This window comes from Nomascus leucogenys, chromosome 18, assembly GCF_006542625.1.
Source record: "Nomascus leucogenys isolate Asia chromosome 18, Asia_NLE_v1, whole genome shotgun sequence".
In the NCBI taxonomy this organism is placed as follows: domain Eukaryota; kingdom Metazoa; phylum Chordata; class Mammalia; order Primates; family Hylobatidae; genus Nomascus; species Nomascus leucogenys.
The window spans coordinates 52,428,268-52,441,553 of record NC_044398.1 but is presented as its reverse complement, the minus strand read 5'-3'; the positions used below and the strand labels follow the sequence as shown (position 1 = coordinate 52,441,553).

The 13,286-nt window shown below is 42.9% G+C and overlaps 1 protein-coding gene across 1 annotated transcript in view; it reads right to left on the bottom strand.

The window, feature by feature from the left end:
- Nucleotides 1-13,286, bottom strand: part of SVIL (supervillin) — a 276,068-nt gene that overhangs the window by 61,483 nt on the left and 201,299 nt on the right. The window contains exons 12-18 of the mRNA XM_030797621.1: nt 12,688-12,722; nt 12,042-12,103; nt 11,147-11,286; nt 8,392-8,487; nt 5,913-6,156; nt 4,887-5,463; nt 3,845-4,070 (exon numbers count right to left, since the gene is read on the bottom strand). Coding sequence (XP_030653481.1) covers nt 3,845-4,070; nt 4,887-5,463; nt 5,913-6,156; nt 8,392-8,487; nt 11,147-11,286; nt 12,042-12,103; nt 12,688-12,722 — 1,380 coding nt within the window. The remainder of the gene's footprint in view (nt 1-3,844; nt 4,071-4,886; nt 5,464-5,912; nt 6,157-8,391; nt 8,488-11,146; nt 11,287-12,041; nt 12,104-12,687; nt 12,723-13,286) is intronic.

Below are 13,286 nucleotides of genomic sequence, written 5' to 3'. Positions count from 1 at the left end.
TCTTCAATATTAAATGAAAGCTGGGCGCTGTGGCTCACACCTGTAATCCCAACACTTTGGGAGGCTGAGGCAGGCAGATCACCTGAGGTCAGGCATTCGACACCAGCATGGCCAACATGGCGAAGCCCTGCCTCTACTAAGAATGCAAAAATTAGCTGTTTATGGTGGTGGGCTCCTGTGATCCCAGCTACTCAGGAGGGTGAGGCAGGAGAACTGCTTGAACCTGGGAGGCGGAGGTTGTAGTGAGCTGCGATCGTGCCTCTGCACTCCAGCCTGGGTGACAGAGCGAGACTCCGTTTCAAAAAACAAACAAACAAACAAAAATTAAATGAGAGATCATGCACAAAACGTGGAAGGCAGTCTGTGATGCTGGGTAGCACCGAGCATTGAGAACTTAATATAGTCAGGCCCCGGACAGGGGAGAGATTGACGCAACAAGGCTGAAGAAGATAGACCTGCCCTCCTTAGTGGGGATAGGCATTTATAAAAAACGATGAAGGAAATCTGCAAATTCCAGGCTCTATTTCTGAGACTCTGAAATGTGAACGTGGATGTGTAATTTGAAATAAGCCCTGTTAAGAGCATGTGAACTGAGAAAATTCATGAAGAAAGAGGGTGTGTCTTTCTAACGCTGCTGTCTAGTTGGAATTTCTGTCCTCTTACCATATTCTCCTGGTTAGAGCACACGGGGTTGGCTGCTCTAACACTAATTTGAGCACACTGTGGTCTTGCCATGGACCAGGGGAGAGTTGGAGACATGGCACCTGGGTCAGTTCTATTTACTACGTGGCCCTGGAGGCTACTGGAGCTGAATCCCTCCTTTGGTAAAATGAGGCAGTCAGAGGCTGTTAGAATAAAGTTTGGAAGTCCTATGATTTTATGTATTTCTTTCTCAAGAAAGAAGAGTAAAGCCCAAATAAATATAGAAATAACGTTCTTATTTTAAATAGTTTAAGCTTCATTATTTCATTTTCACAAAATGGAGGGATTGAAGTCTCACAGAAAAGCTATCACGGTTGAATTGTAAATATATGTAATTTAGTTATTTTCAGCAAAGGTCAAATAAAAGTACTGTAAAGATAAGGGGGAAAAGATCACTGACAATATATTTTGCATTAGTGTAATTTATTACAAATATAGCTGCTAAATAAAGTGTCCCTTGTCCTTTCTTAAACGTATTTTAACAAACTGAATGGCTGAATATCAATCAAGCATTCCTTTCTATCATGATTCTGAACAGACTGGGCTCAGGGATCTCTTGGAGACCATGATTAAGTTATGGCTTCTGCCAGCCAGCAGGTGTGCGTGCTCATGCATTCAATTCTGAATGCACTTCCAGGATATTCACAGAAACTTTACAGCCATCCTTGAACTTAGATGTCCACAAAGCCCAAGCTAAGAAGCTGCATCTTTCCAGTACCTCACTTTTAAAAATGAGAATTTTACAGTAGGGTTAAAGCTTTCAGAAAAATACAGATCATCTAAAATTTACCAAAAAACAGACAAGTAAATCAGGAATTATTGCTTAGTGGATAGACACAGGACGTCTTCATCAAAAGTCCTAAGTCTCAATGGACAGAATATTCCCAAAGATGGGAAGGCTCCTTTAAAAGCCTTTGAAAGAAGGGGGCATGATATTAGTATTTCCCACTGGGGAATACCCCAGGGATATTTTCTCATGTGTAAAACATCAGAACTTGTGTATAAGTGATATTTATTGTTAATTTCCTTAAATGATTTCTCTTCTTCCTCACCTAACCAGTTATCAATATTTGGGTTTCTGGGATGAAACTCTCTTTGAGCCCTGTTTTCGTGGAGGAGAACTTCAAGCCTCAATAGGCCCAGCTGCTTCCCAGATTGAAGACCTCCTTTTCCTCACTGCACTGACCCCTCTGCCCCTTCCCTATGCCCCTCAGCCTGCCAGGTCTAACTTATCATGAATTTTAAGTAAGTAAAGGAGAAAGTAAGTCAGATTTAACAATCTTATTAATTTGTCAGTTGAAAAAGATGGCATCTATTATTTTATAAATAATGTTCAAGAAGTTTGGCTTAAAACTAGAAAGAAGGGCCAGGTGTGGTGGTGCATGTCTGTAATCTCCGCACTTTGGAAGGCTGAGGTGGGAGGACTGTTTGAGGTGAGTTCGAGACCAGCCTGTGCGACATGGTGAGACCTCCCAACTCTACAAAAAATCTTTTTGAAAAAATTAGCCAGGCATGGTGGTACATGTCTGCAGTCCCAGCTACTGGGGAGGCTGAGGCAGGAGGATCACTTGTGCCCAGGAGTTTGAGGCTGCAGTGAAGCTGTGACAGCACCATTGCACTCTAGTCTGGGCAACAGAGGAAGACCATTCCTCTAAAAAAAAAAAAAGACAGAAGGGGCCAGGCACGGTGGCTCACGCCTGTAATCCCAGCACTTTGGGAGGCTGAGGCAGGCGGATCAGGAGGTCAGGAGATCAAGATCATCCTAGCTAACACAGTGAAGCCCTGACTCTACTAAAAATACAAGAAATTAGCTGGGTGTGGTGGTGTGCGCCTGTAGTCCCAGCCACTTGGGAGACTGAGGCAGAAAAATCACTTGAACCTAGGAGGCAGAGGTTGCAGTAAGCCAAGATCGCCCCATTGCACTCCAGCCTGGGTGACAGAGCAAGACTTGGTCTTTAAAAAAAAAAAAACAAGAAAGAAGGAAAAGAAAGAAAGAAGACTTTTCATTGTGGTTTAGTATAGTCTTAGGCAGTTTGAAATGTATCTAGAAAAATAAGAGTGGTCAGTGCCTAACAAAGCATGCGGACTTCTGTTGGTGGGAGGTGCTGAGGAAGGGTGGAGGTTGGCAGAACTGTGGGAACAGGCGATAGAAATGGTTCTCCTAATATGGAGTTGACAAGACTTTTCTTCACCCAGTTTTCCTATCACTATTCCATCAGGTTTTTTTCCTACTGAAGACTTTCTCCTTTTTTTGTACAAATTTATGTGGTGCATGAGAAATTTTGTTACACATATAAAATGCATAGTGATCAAGTCTCTATTTAGAATGTCCATCACCTGAGTACAATACGTTTTTATTTAGTCACCCTACTCTGCTATCAAACCCTGAATTTATTCCCCCTATTGCATCTTTTGCTGCTTAATTCATCTACGGTTAAGGGTTAACAAGGAAAACACATCCCCAAGGTAATTTACTTCCAGTTCTCTGTATCTGTCTCATTTAAATATATTCCTCTGCACCCTACGTCATTCTTTTGAAAGAAATTAGGCTACTGTATTATTTGATGCTGAAATGCAATCTTTCAAGCTATTACCTGACATAAAATTTCTAAATGCAGTTCAGAAAAGTCATCCATTTTACAATCTGTAAAAGAAACAAAACTTGGATTCCAAGCCCAAAGATGTATGCCCTGTATATAAATTTATCTTCACTCCCTCTACACATATTTTACACAAAGTCACAAGTGGTTTGTGCATTCAGTATGAACCCTGTGTATCCAAAAGGGGAAGAGCCAAGAGCTCAGCTCCTGTCACTAGATAGTCCAAGAATTTAATATTGTAAAAGACATTGAGACAGTGGAAGCAAATAAATAAAGCAGAAGTCTGTTTCTGTTTGTTTTCTCATCTGAGTCTGGAACCAGCCCTGTCCAAACCAGGCTCATTACCAAACCAGGCTCACAAGCAAAGGCAGTTCACTCTCAAACACCTCAGCTTCCTAGAATTACTCCAGGACAACAGCACAGCCCCATTAGAAGCTGAATGTGTGATTTCATCTCTTTGCCCATCACCCAGATCATTTTCTAAAAGCAAGCTGTGAGCCCCTCCCCGAGAGAGTTGCTTTTCGCTCACCGAATCTCATTACCTTTCTTTAATAGACATGGTTTTGCTGGGTGAGTCAAGAAGGCCCTCCCCTGCCGGCGTTTTGATCTCTCCAGCGGCAAACATCGCGCATGGATTCTTGCAGAGCTTCTCCTGTGGCTGTTCTGAAGAATCCTGGGGCTTCCAGGACACGGGGGCTGCGGTTTGAGCAACAGTTTTCCCAGCAGCTGTCCCCGTCTGCTCGGAAGTGGGCTCCCCGAACTCTGCCGCTGGGAAGGAAAAGAGCAACATCAGCACTGAACTCCTCAGGCGAACATTCTTCCAGCGATTCGCCCTCAACAGTGCAGCTCTCGGGTTCAATCCGTGGGCACACGGCGGGTGACCCAATCCACTGGGATTTATGCAAATCTGCAGCACGCTACACTCTGTGAGAAACCCAAACTTCCCGGAGGGTTACCCACACAGCAAAATGCTTCGTGGCAATTGGTTTCTCTCCTGTGTGCGAGACACAGGAAGTCAGCTTTAACTGTTTACTCCAGAATGGTTCTATTCTCCAAAATAATACTTTAACATTCAAATGTGCTATACTCACAAACGCAAACCCCTATTATAACTTACACTGTACTGTTCCATACAAACGTAGAAAGAGGATGAAGGGCCCACGCAGTGTGGCTTGCTAGCCTGCAAAACAGGCGTGCAGGAAGAAACACTCTAGCGATTCAAAGACTGGGGTCAAGTCTTTCCTTAATTCCTTGTGTTTTCCCAGCCTGGACCTTTGGGGTCATCAATTTCTAAAAGGGGCCAGCAGAACTAAGCAGCTCAGAAGGCCATTGTGTGAGTGACCAAAGTCAACAGAAACCTTATGAAGATGCGTGAAAGCGCTTCCAGTAGTTTTATTGCTGAAAACTTGATGTATCCTCTAGTCAGATCCAGGGAAGAATGGGATTCCCGCTGAACTTTTAACCAATACTAGCTGTAAACTGCCTATAGAACTTTGTTAAAAGCCATCACAGACACACAGGACAAATCAAACACAAACTAAAACCCAGTGGCTTTCTAAAGCTTTAGGGGCACTAGTCATTTACCTCTTAGTGAAAACTTCCTTTTCATAACATTCTCCACCTCCACCTTCTCTTCAAAGGGCAGCCTGTCCCTCAAGTCCAAGTTTCCTTGTGCATTTGTTTTAGCCATGGAAAATTCCTTCGGTTCATCCCCAAGGTGGGTGATGGGAGGATTCGCCCGTTCCAGGCTTCCTTTTCTGGGAACGGCATATTTAGATTCCTTATGGCTGTCTCCTTCCCTGGCTCTGTTCAGGATGGGGTAGGACGCTTCTGCTTCCTCAAAGGACCCATACTTCTCCATCCCACTGTCTCGACTTGTCAAAGCTCTCTTGCTTTCTGTCTCTCCATGTTCTCTCAACATTCCCTTGTTCCCACTACTCTCTACCAAGGGCTGCCAAGCTTGCGATTTCAGAATACTTCTAACTGGAGAGTCTGAATTTTCTACTGAGGAAGAAAACTTATAGTCAGTGGCACTTGCATTGTGGTCAAGAGGTGGCTTCGTGCGAAGATCCCCGGCATACATTGGTGCAACCGTGGATGCTACGGTAGACACCGATGTGTTCACGGCAGGTGAGAAAGGAATGAGCTTTCCACTCTGCACCTGGAAGGACACAGTTAAAAAGTAAAAAAGCTGCTTGAAAAATATCATCTATATAAATCCTGGTTTATGAATTGACAGAAGCTGAAATACTCGATTTGATGCAGTTTCACTGTTTCTCTTAGTGGAAAACCATTCCTGGACATAGTTATATAATATGTCTCATTAAACAAAATCCTCTGGGTGAAACGCAGTTGTGCATACTATTTTTTTCTCTCCAAAATGGCCTCTTTCTAGATATTTCAGCAAGCAAGGTATGAAAACAAAAAAAGAGCAACATACTTGGTAGAATTATCATTTTTAGGAAGAAAGCTATTACCAAATCACCTACAGGTAGCAGTTTCCTGGTAGAGCACCTTAATTACATCATTGGCCTCAGAGGAATACTGCAGTGAGATAATTTAAGAACACACACACACACACAAACTGCTATCAGACTATAGCACACCCACCTGCTCCACCTCTCCCAGCGTGACTGGCTGAGTTTGATAGCGGGCGTTCATTCTCCTCTGTCTCGTGTCTATTCTGTTCCGGGTAGAAATCGCTTTCGAGACTGGCTGGGACAATTTGTTAAACAAGGCCAACTTTTCGGCCAAGCTTAGAGTGGAGGAATCAGGTTCTCCTTGCTCAGCAAGCTCTTTGCCCTCATTTGTCTGGTCCTTGGCTAAAGCCTTTTGGTGAGCAGAGGCCTGTAATCTGAAAAAAATTAAATGTCAGCAACACATATACCAACAAACAAAAGCCCACCGCTAAGTTTCTATGTTAACTTTCTGCCAAGTGTCACATCATTTTGCAAAGGGCTTCTTTTTCCCTAAGCACATCTAGGACAGAGGCAAGCAGCTGTTCAGCTACTCAACAAGCAGTGTTGGCACAGGACACTTAGCATCATCACTTCTACAAAGAGCAGACTTTGAGCTCCGAATTATTTCTACAAAACGAATTTCCTGTTTAAGACATTGAAGTCAGCTTGGCTATACCTTATCTTGGACAGAGATGGCATTGTTAGTATCGTCATAAGTAGAATGAAAGGGAGTCACAAAGTATTACCTATGGTGTATTCAGACCTCATCTAAAGATATGATTCAGAAGGTGGTCTTTCATTTTAAATAATTAGGAAATGATATAGTCATCTGTCAACAACATAATAACAGAAGGTCTTGATTTTCACTTGCTAAAGACAAATGGCTTAATTTTTAAAGAGTCACTGCTTCAGCTTAGCATTTACTCTCATAGGTTCCTACCAGTTTTCTAAAAGGTACTCAAATCTGCAATTTCCAGTAACCAGAGGAGTAAAGAAAATTTCAGGTGATTATAAATTCCTCCAACTGGCCAGGTCCGGTGGCTCATATCTATGGAAGGCCAAGGCAAGAGGATCACTTGAATTTAGGAGTTGGAGACTAGCCTGGGCAACATCATGAAACCCCATCTCTACAAAAAGTATAAAAATTAGTCAGGCTTGGTGGTGTGCACCTGTGATCCCAGCTACTCAGGAGGCTGAGGTGGGAGGATCGCTTGAGGCTGTGAGGTTGAGGCTGCAGTCGGCAGTGATCAAGCCTAGGTGACAGAGCAAGACTCTGTCTCAAAAATAAATGAATGAATACATAAATCGGTAAATAAATAAATAGCTCCCTCCAACTTCCAGCTAGAAGAGAAGGAAAGCCTGAAGTCTTCACGGTCAGTATGAATCTCTAGAGGTTTTTAATGCACTATGTCTTCTGCCCCTGACCGATCCAGTTCTCAGATGTAGTAAAGGAGATATTCTGCCTTGACTCCAGTGAATACCCAATGCACAGGCTGTCCCAGGCCAAAGAGTAGCCAGCCTCCATATTCCAGGTGTATAATGAGGCCAGTGACAAAAAAGCCACCTGAGCCTCAGAGTCCTCCGTGGAACTCATGCAGTAACCAGGAGGGCAGGGAAACCCACTTCTCCGGGAGGGCCCTGCTGTGGGTGTACCAGCTTTATCCCAGCACTGCCATTATTTTTAGCTTTTGTGGTTTGGCTCATATAACAGTAAAATGAAGGGATATGACCTGATGTAAGGACATAATTTTAAAGCACCACAATGTAAAACACGATAGTAAAACATCTACGTTTAGACACTATAAATTGTTATTTTCCCAGTCACAAAATATAATGGCATTGTCTCTGTATAAATTAGAAAGAGGCAGGAATGTTTTCAGCCTGTATTTGTGTCTATAGGTATTTGAAAAAGACTGGGTCATATCAGCATTTCAACATTGAGGTTAATGTCCCATTTTTCTTTTTTTCTCTTTCTTTCTTTTTTTTTTTTTTTTTTGAGACAGAGTCTTGCTCTGTCACCAGGCTGGAGTGCAGTGGCGCGATCTCAGCTCACTGCAACCTCCGCCTCCCAGGTTCAAGCGATTCTCCTGCCTCAGCCTCCCAAATAGCTAGGATTACTGGCACATGCCACCATGCCCAGCTAATTTTTGTATTTTTAGTAGAGACGGGGTTTCACCATATTGGCCAGGATGGTCTCAATCTCCTGACCTCGTGATCTACCCGCCTTGGCCTCTCAAAGTGCTGGGATTACAGGCGTGAGCCACCGTGCCCAGCCAATGTCCCATTTTTCTATTAATCTTTATTAAGTGCTATAACTATTTAGATGAAGAACAAAATTTTTGAGGGATGACCATATTATGAAAAGCAAACAAAGCAACTGGATACGTGAGTTAGTGTGATCCTAGTTCTAACACATAACATATGCAGAGAGACGAAATGTTTTCTCACGCATGCCAGCATGTGGTTATCAGCACCTTGTGCTATGACAAAACAAAATGCCACACATTCTGGAACAACTCACGGCACTGACTTGTTTGTCAAACAAACGACAGACATTCAAGACTTTAGGATGCATCTGCTGTTTGGCACCTTTGCACCAGGTGCCGCATGCATCTGTATCTGTCCAGTACCTGGCAGGCTGCACAGCGCTTCTAGCTACAGTGGGGCTAGGAAGTCTCGCCATTACAGGGTGGGTGCCCCCAGAACACGAAGCGGGGATAGGTTCACTTTAAAAGCAATTGCCAAAGAGGAAACATTCATAAGGAGAGAGAAGAAAAGAAGCATTAAGGACAGCATAGTTTTAAATTCAGAAACGTTAAATCAAAAATTTTAACAGAATATTTTGCTAATTATTTTTGGGGAGAAAAAAATCACGAAAGAACTTGAAAAGCAAATACAAAATCAGGAAATAAGAGATAGTGGCTACCCAAAGCAAATGGGGTAAGAATAGGTGTTCAGAGCTGGGAGGATTTACTCTGTCTTGAGAATACATGTCTTGGTGTAAAAAAAATAATAATTCAAAAAAGCAAATATTAGCTATCCAAAAATCAGTAGATTATGTCTGTGTTTTAGAATATTGTTTTCAATCTAATTTTTTTCTTTCTTTTTTTTTATTTGGAGATGGAGTCTGGCTCTGTCACCAGGCTGGAGTGCAGTGGCATGATCTTGGCTCACTGCAACCTCCGCCTCCTGGGGTCAAGCGATTCTCCTGCCTCAGCCTCCCGAGTAGCTGGGATTACAGGCGCGTGCCACCACGCCCAGTTAATTTTTGTATTTTTATTAGAGATGAGGTTTCACCATGTTGGCCAGGATGGTCTTGATCTCTTGACCTTGTGATCCACCCGCCTCAGCCTCCCAAAGTGCTGGGATTATAGGCGTAAGCCACTGCGCCCAGCCTTTCTCTTTTTTTTTTGATAGTCTCACTCTGTCGCCCAGGCTGGAATGCAGTGGCACGATCTCGGCTCACTGCAGCCTCCACCTCCTGGGTTCAAGCAGTTCTCCTGCCTCAGCCTCCCAAGTAGCTGGGATTACAGGCGTGTGCCACCATGCTCAGCCAATATTTTTGTATTTTTTAGTAGGGACGGGGTTTCACCATGTTGGCCAGGCTAGTCTTGAACTCCTGACCTCAGGTGATCCACCCACCTCTGCCTCCCAAAGTGCTGGGATTACAGGTGTGAACCACTGCGCCCAGCCTCAATCTACTTTTTAAAAGTATCAGTGTTCTTATACAATCTATAGGCACATCAAGGTAGATTTATTGAGCCTTAAAATCGGATTAATTTTTCTTATATTTACTGTTTTGCTCCCATGGGTGTCTGCCTGTTATTTTACACCAGCCATTCAAATACTTCTTTTAAAAAAAAACAAACTGATTTGCAAAGAGTTCCTAATGAGTGCAAGGATATACTTAGCTACAAATGCACCAAGAAACTGAGGAACAACTGGGGGAGGAACTGCAGGCAGCTGATCTAACAGTAGGTCCACAGAACGGGACACTGACATAAAGGCCTTTTGGGATGTCAATAACCTAATGGGATGAACTTTTTTTTTTTTTCCCAGAAAGGGTGTCTGTGTGTCCAAGGCAAGCACAAAACCAATGAACAACATCAACAACAACAAAACTAGGCTGGGTACAGTGGCTCATGCCTGTAGCTCCAGCAATTTGGGAGGCTGAGGTGGGTGGATCGCTTGAGCCCAGGAGTTTAAGATCAGGCTGGGCAACATGGCACAACCCCATCTCCACAAAAAATACAAAAATTAGCCAGGTGTGGTGGTGGGGCCTGTAGTCCCAACTACTTGGGAAGCTGAGGTTGGAGGGTCAATTGAGCCCAGGAGGTTGAGGCTGCAGTGAGCCAAGATGGCGCATTGCATTCCAGCCTGAGTAACAGAGTGAGACACTGCCTCAAAAAAACAAACAACGCCCCCCGCAAAAATAATAAAATTTTTCACTTGATTGAAGCAATGATCTCTGTCTGAATGAACTACTCTGGGAAATTAATTCTGAATATATTGAAACATATTATTCAAAATGAACTTCCTGTTGTTTGGAAAGTTATCAAACTGCAATTTAATTTTTAGAAATTTCTGGCAATTAATCCCAGCACTTTGGCAGGCTGAGGCAGGTGGATCACCTGAGGTCAGGAGTTTGAGACCAGCCTGGCCAACATGGTGAAACCCCATCTCTACTAAAAATACAAAAATTAGCTGAGTGTGGTGGCGCACGCCTGTAATCCCAACTACTCGGGAGATGGAGGCAGGAGAATCGCTTGAACCCAGGAGGTGGAGGTTGCAGTGAGCCGAGATCATGCCACTGCACTCCATTCTGGGTGACAGAGCAAGACTCTTGTCTCAAAAAAAAAAAAAAAAAAAAAAGAAAAAAGAGAAGAGATTTCTGGCAATTAAGAATAAAACAAACCCTTATCTTTTAGAGGGGCATACTGGGATATTTATGGATGAAATGGTAAGACCTCTAGTGTTTGCTTGAAAATAGCGCAGGAGGAAAGGGGAAATGAATGGGACACGGGCTGAGCATCACCGGCCAGGAGGGGGCCGGGAGCGGGTGACCGTGGAAGCTGGGGTTTCATCACAGCAATCCACCAAGTTTCATGTTTCCATTTTCCGTTGTCAAAGAGATTTTTAAAATATCAATATGCAGAGACAGAAACAAAATAGAACAAAAACTCCTTTCAAGTTTTTCTAGAAGATACACATCCCATTACAAAGTTTAGAGAGACCACAGTAAACAAAATCCCTTAGTACTAACTTCTCTGTGGCTTCTAGCTAAACCACCTCCCCAATGCCTCATTTTCATTGAACACTCTTTAAATGTATTTTTTTTAAAAAAAGACATTATAGTCAAAGCTGAGAAGTCCTGTGGGCACTTACGTGGCTGCGATGACCACCTCCTCAGTGGTGATGGGCTGGGTGAGGGACCTGTCCTGCAGACGGCGTAGCCTCTGCTCCACAGCTGAGTTTCTTGAGCGTCGCTTTGGAACATTTTGTTCATCAAAAGATTTTTCCATCTCCTAAGATTAGAAATATTGTGGAACCCTTATAAATTCAAGGAAAGAGCTGGGCATGGTGGCTCACGCCTGTAATCCCAGCACTTTGGGAGGCTAAGGAGGGAAGATTGCTGGAGGCCAAGAGTTCAAGACCAGCCTGGGCAACAAAGTGAGACCCCCCCCATCTCTACAAAAAATGCATAAATTAGCCAGGCATGCTGGCACAGGCCTGTAGTCCCAACTACTTGGGAGGCTGAGGTGGGAACATCACTTGAGCCTGGGAGGTTGAGGCTGCAGTGAGCTATGATCACACTGCTGCACTCAACCCTGAGTGACAGAGTGAGACGCTATCTCTAAAAAAAATTTAAAAATAACAAAAAAAATTCAAGGAAAGGAAATGGGGGCAGTAAAAATTCTTTACTTTGTTCTCCTACAGGACGGGTCACTAATGAGCACCTCGTATCGTTGTCAGAAGTGTACACTCATGCTGTGTCCATGAGGTGGCCACAACCAGCCAAAGATTAGGAAGAGAACAACAGGTGGGCCAGAGACAGGAGGGCCTTAGCATGCCCAGAGGTGCATGAAGTAGGCTAGGTCCACAAGATTCTCCCTTCCTAAGGCTTACAATTTTTATTTTTTTGAGATGGAGGGTCTCACTATGTTGCCCAGGCTGGCCTCAAACTCCTGGCCTCAAGTGATCCTCCTGCCTTGGCCTCTCAAGTAGCTGGGATTACTGCACCCAGTAGGGATCTCTATTCAAGCACGTCAGCACCGCTTACCCTGAAAAGCAACCTCTTGGCGGCGACGCTTAGCTTGGCTCGTTCATCCACCTTTTCTTCATCTGCAAAAAGCCGCAAATTAAAAACTGGACATCATTAGAAAAGGTTAAGTTTGGTCTCCAAAAAGTCTTTCAGGGCTGACCTGGAAATCTTTGAGTACAACAATAGGTGCACTAAAATCATAATTGGTGGCAGTTTCCCCTTGCAGGGAGCCCATTCTTTCTGCTCAGTGAAAAGGTACTAATTTCCCTTGCAATTCAACCCAGCCAAACCAAAGCAAACTCTGTCCAGGGATTTTTACTCTAACGTTTGTGCGATCGAGATTTCATGAATATATTTTATGGGGGGAATTTCTTTTATTTTTAAATAGTAGCAGCAGCAACAACAAGAAGAACCTGCTCATTTGGTTTGAATTAGTTGCTTTTACATCGGTCACTGTATGATTCTCTAACTGCTCTCAAAAAGAAGGGAAAGCTCGTCTGAAAATTTCAACTAGATTTTATTATATTCACAGAATGAAAACCTGCAAGAAAGGGAAACATTGATATGCTCCATCATCTTACTGTCTCAAAAAGCCAAAAACCTTATTATTAAATCCAGTCTAGATGAGATAATAAAGAAGAAAAAAAGGGAAACAGGTACTTGCCATCGACAGTTGGCGTTTCTGAATGTGAAGTGCACCTAGGAAAGACATTAGCAAATAATAATAATAAATTAGCAGGTAGGAGCAAAAGATCGAAATAAAACATCATATTGAAAGTAAAAATAAAAATGCAATTAAATTCTTTTAAGAAATAACCTCCTGGTAGCAATTCTAGTTGTGAAAACACACATACAGGTGTGAAGTGACACTGTGGAGCGAGTGTGCACACAATCCCAGCCAAGTACGCACCCCGTGGAGAGAGACCAGGCACAAAAACAACTTGTTAAACACCATTGATGACAATTTTCTAGACAAATCTTACCATTTCTATGCAATAGTATATGACACTTCAGTATAAAACTCAAATACAACAAGTAGATGAACATTTAGAAAATGAACATAAAATTCCTCAGTTATTTTCCCTGTAAAATCTGGTGAATATGCAATCTGGGATCTAATTTAACAAGAAGGTAAAAAGTATTAAAAACATTAAATGAAGAAAAACAATATTTCTTACTTCTTATCATCTGAATGCAATGTAAAATTGTGTATGTATCATAATACCACTGTAAAGGCTAACATTCTTTAAAAAGACTTTTAAA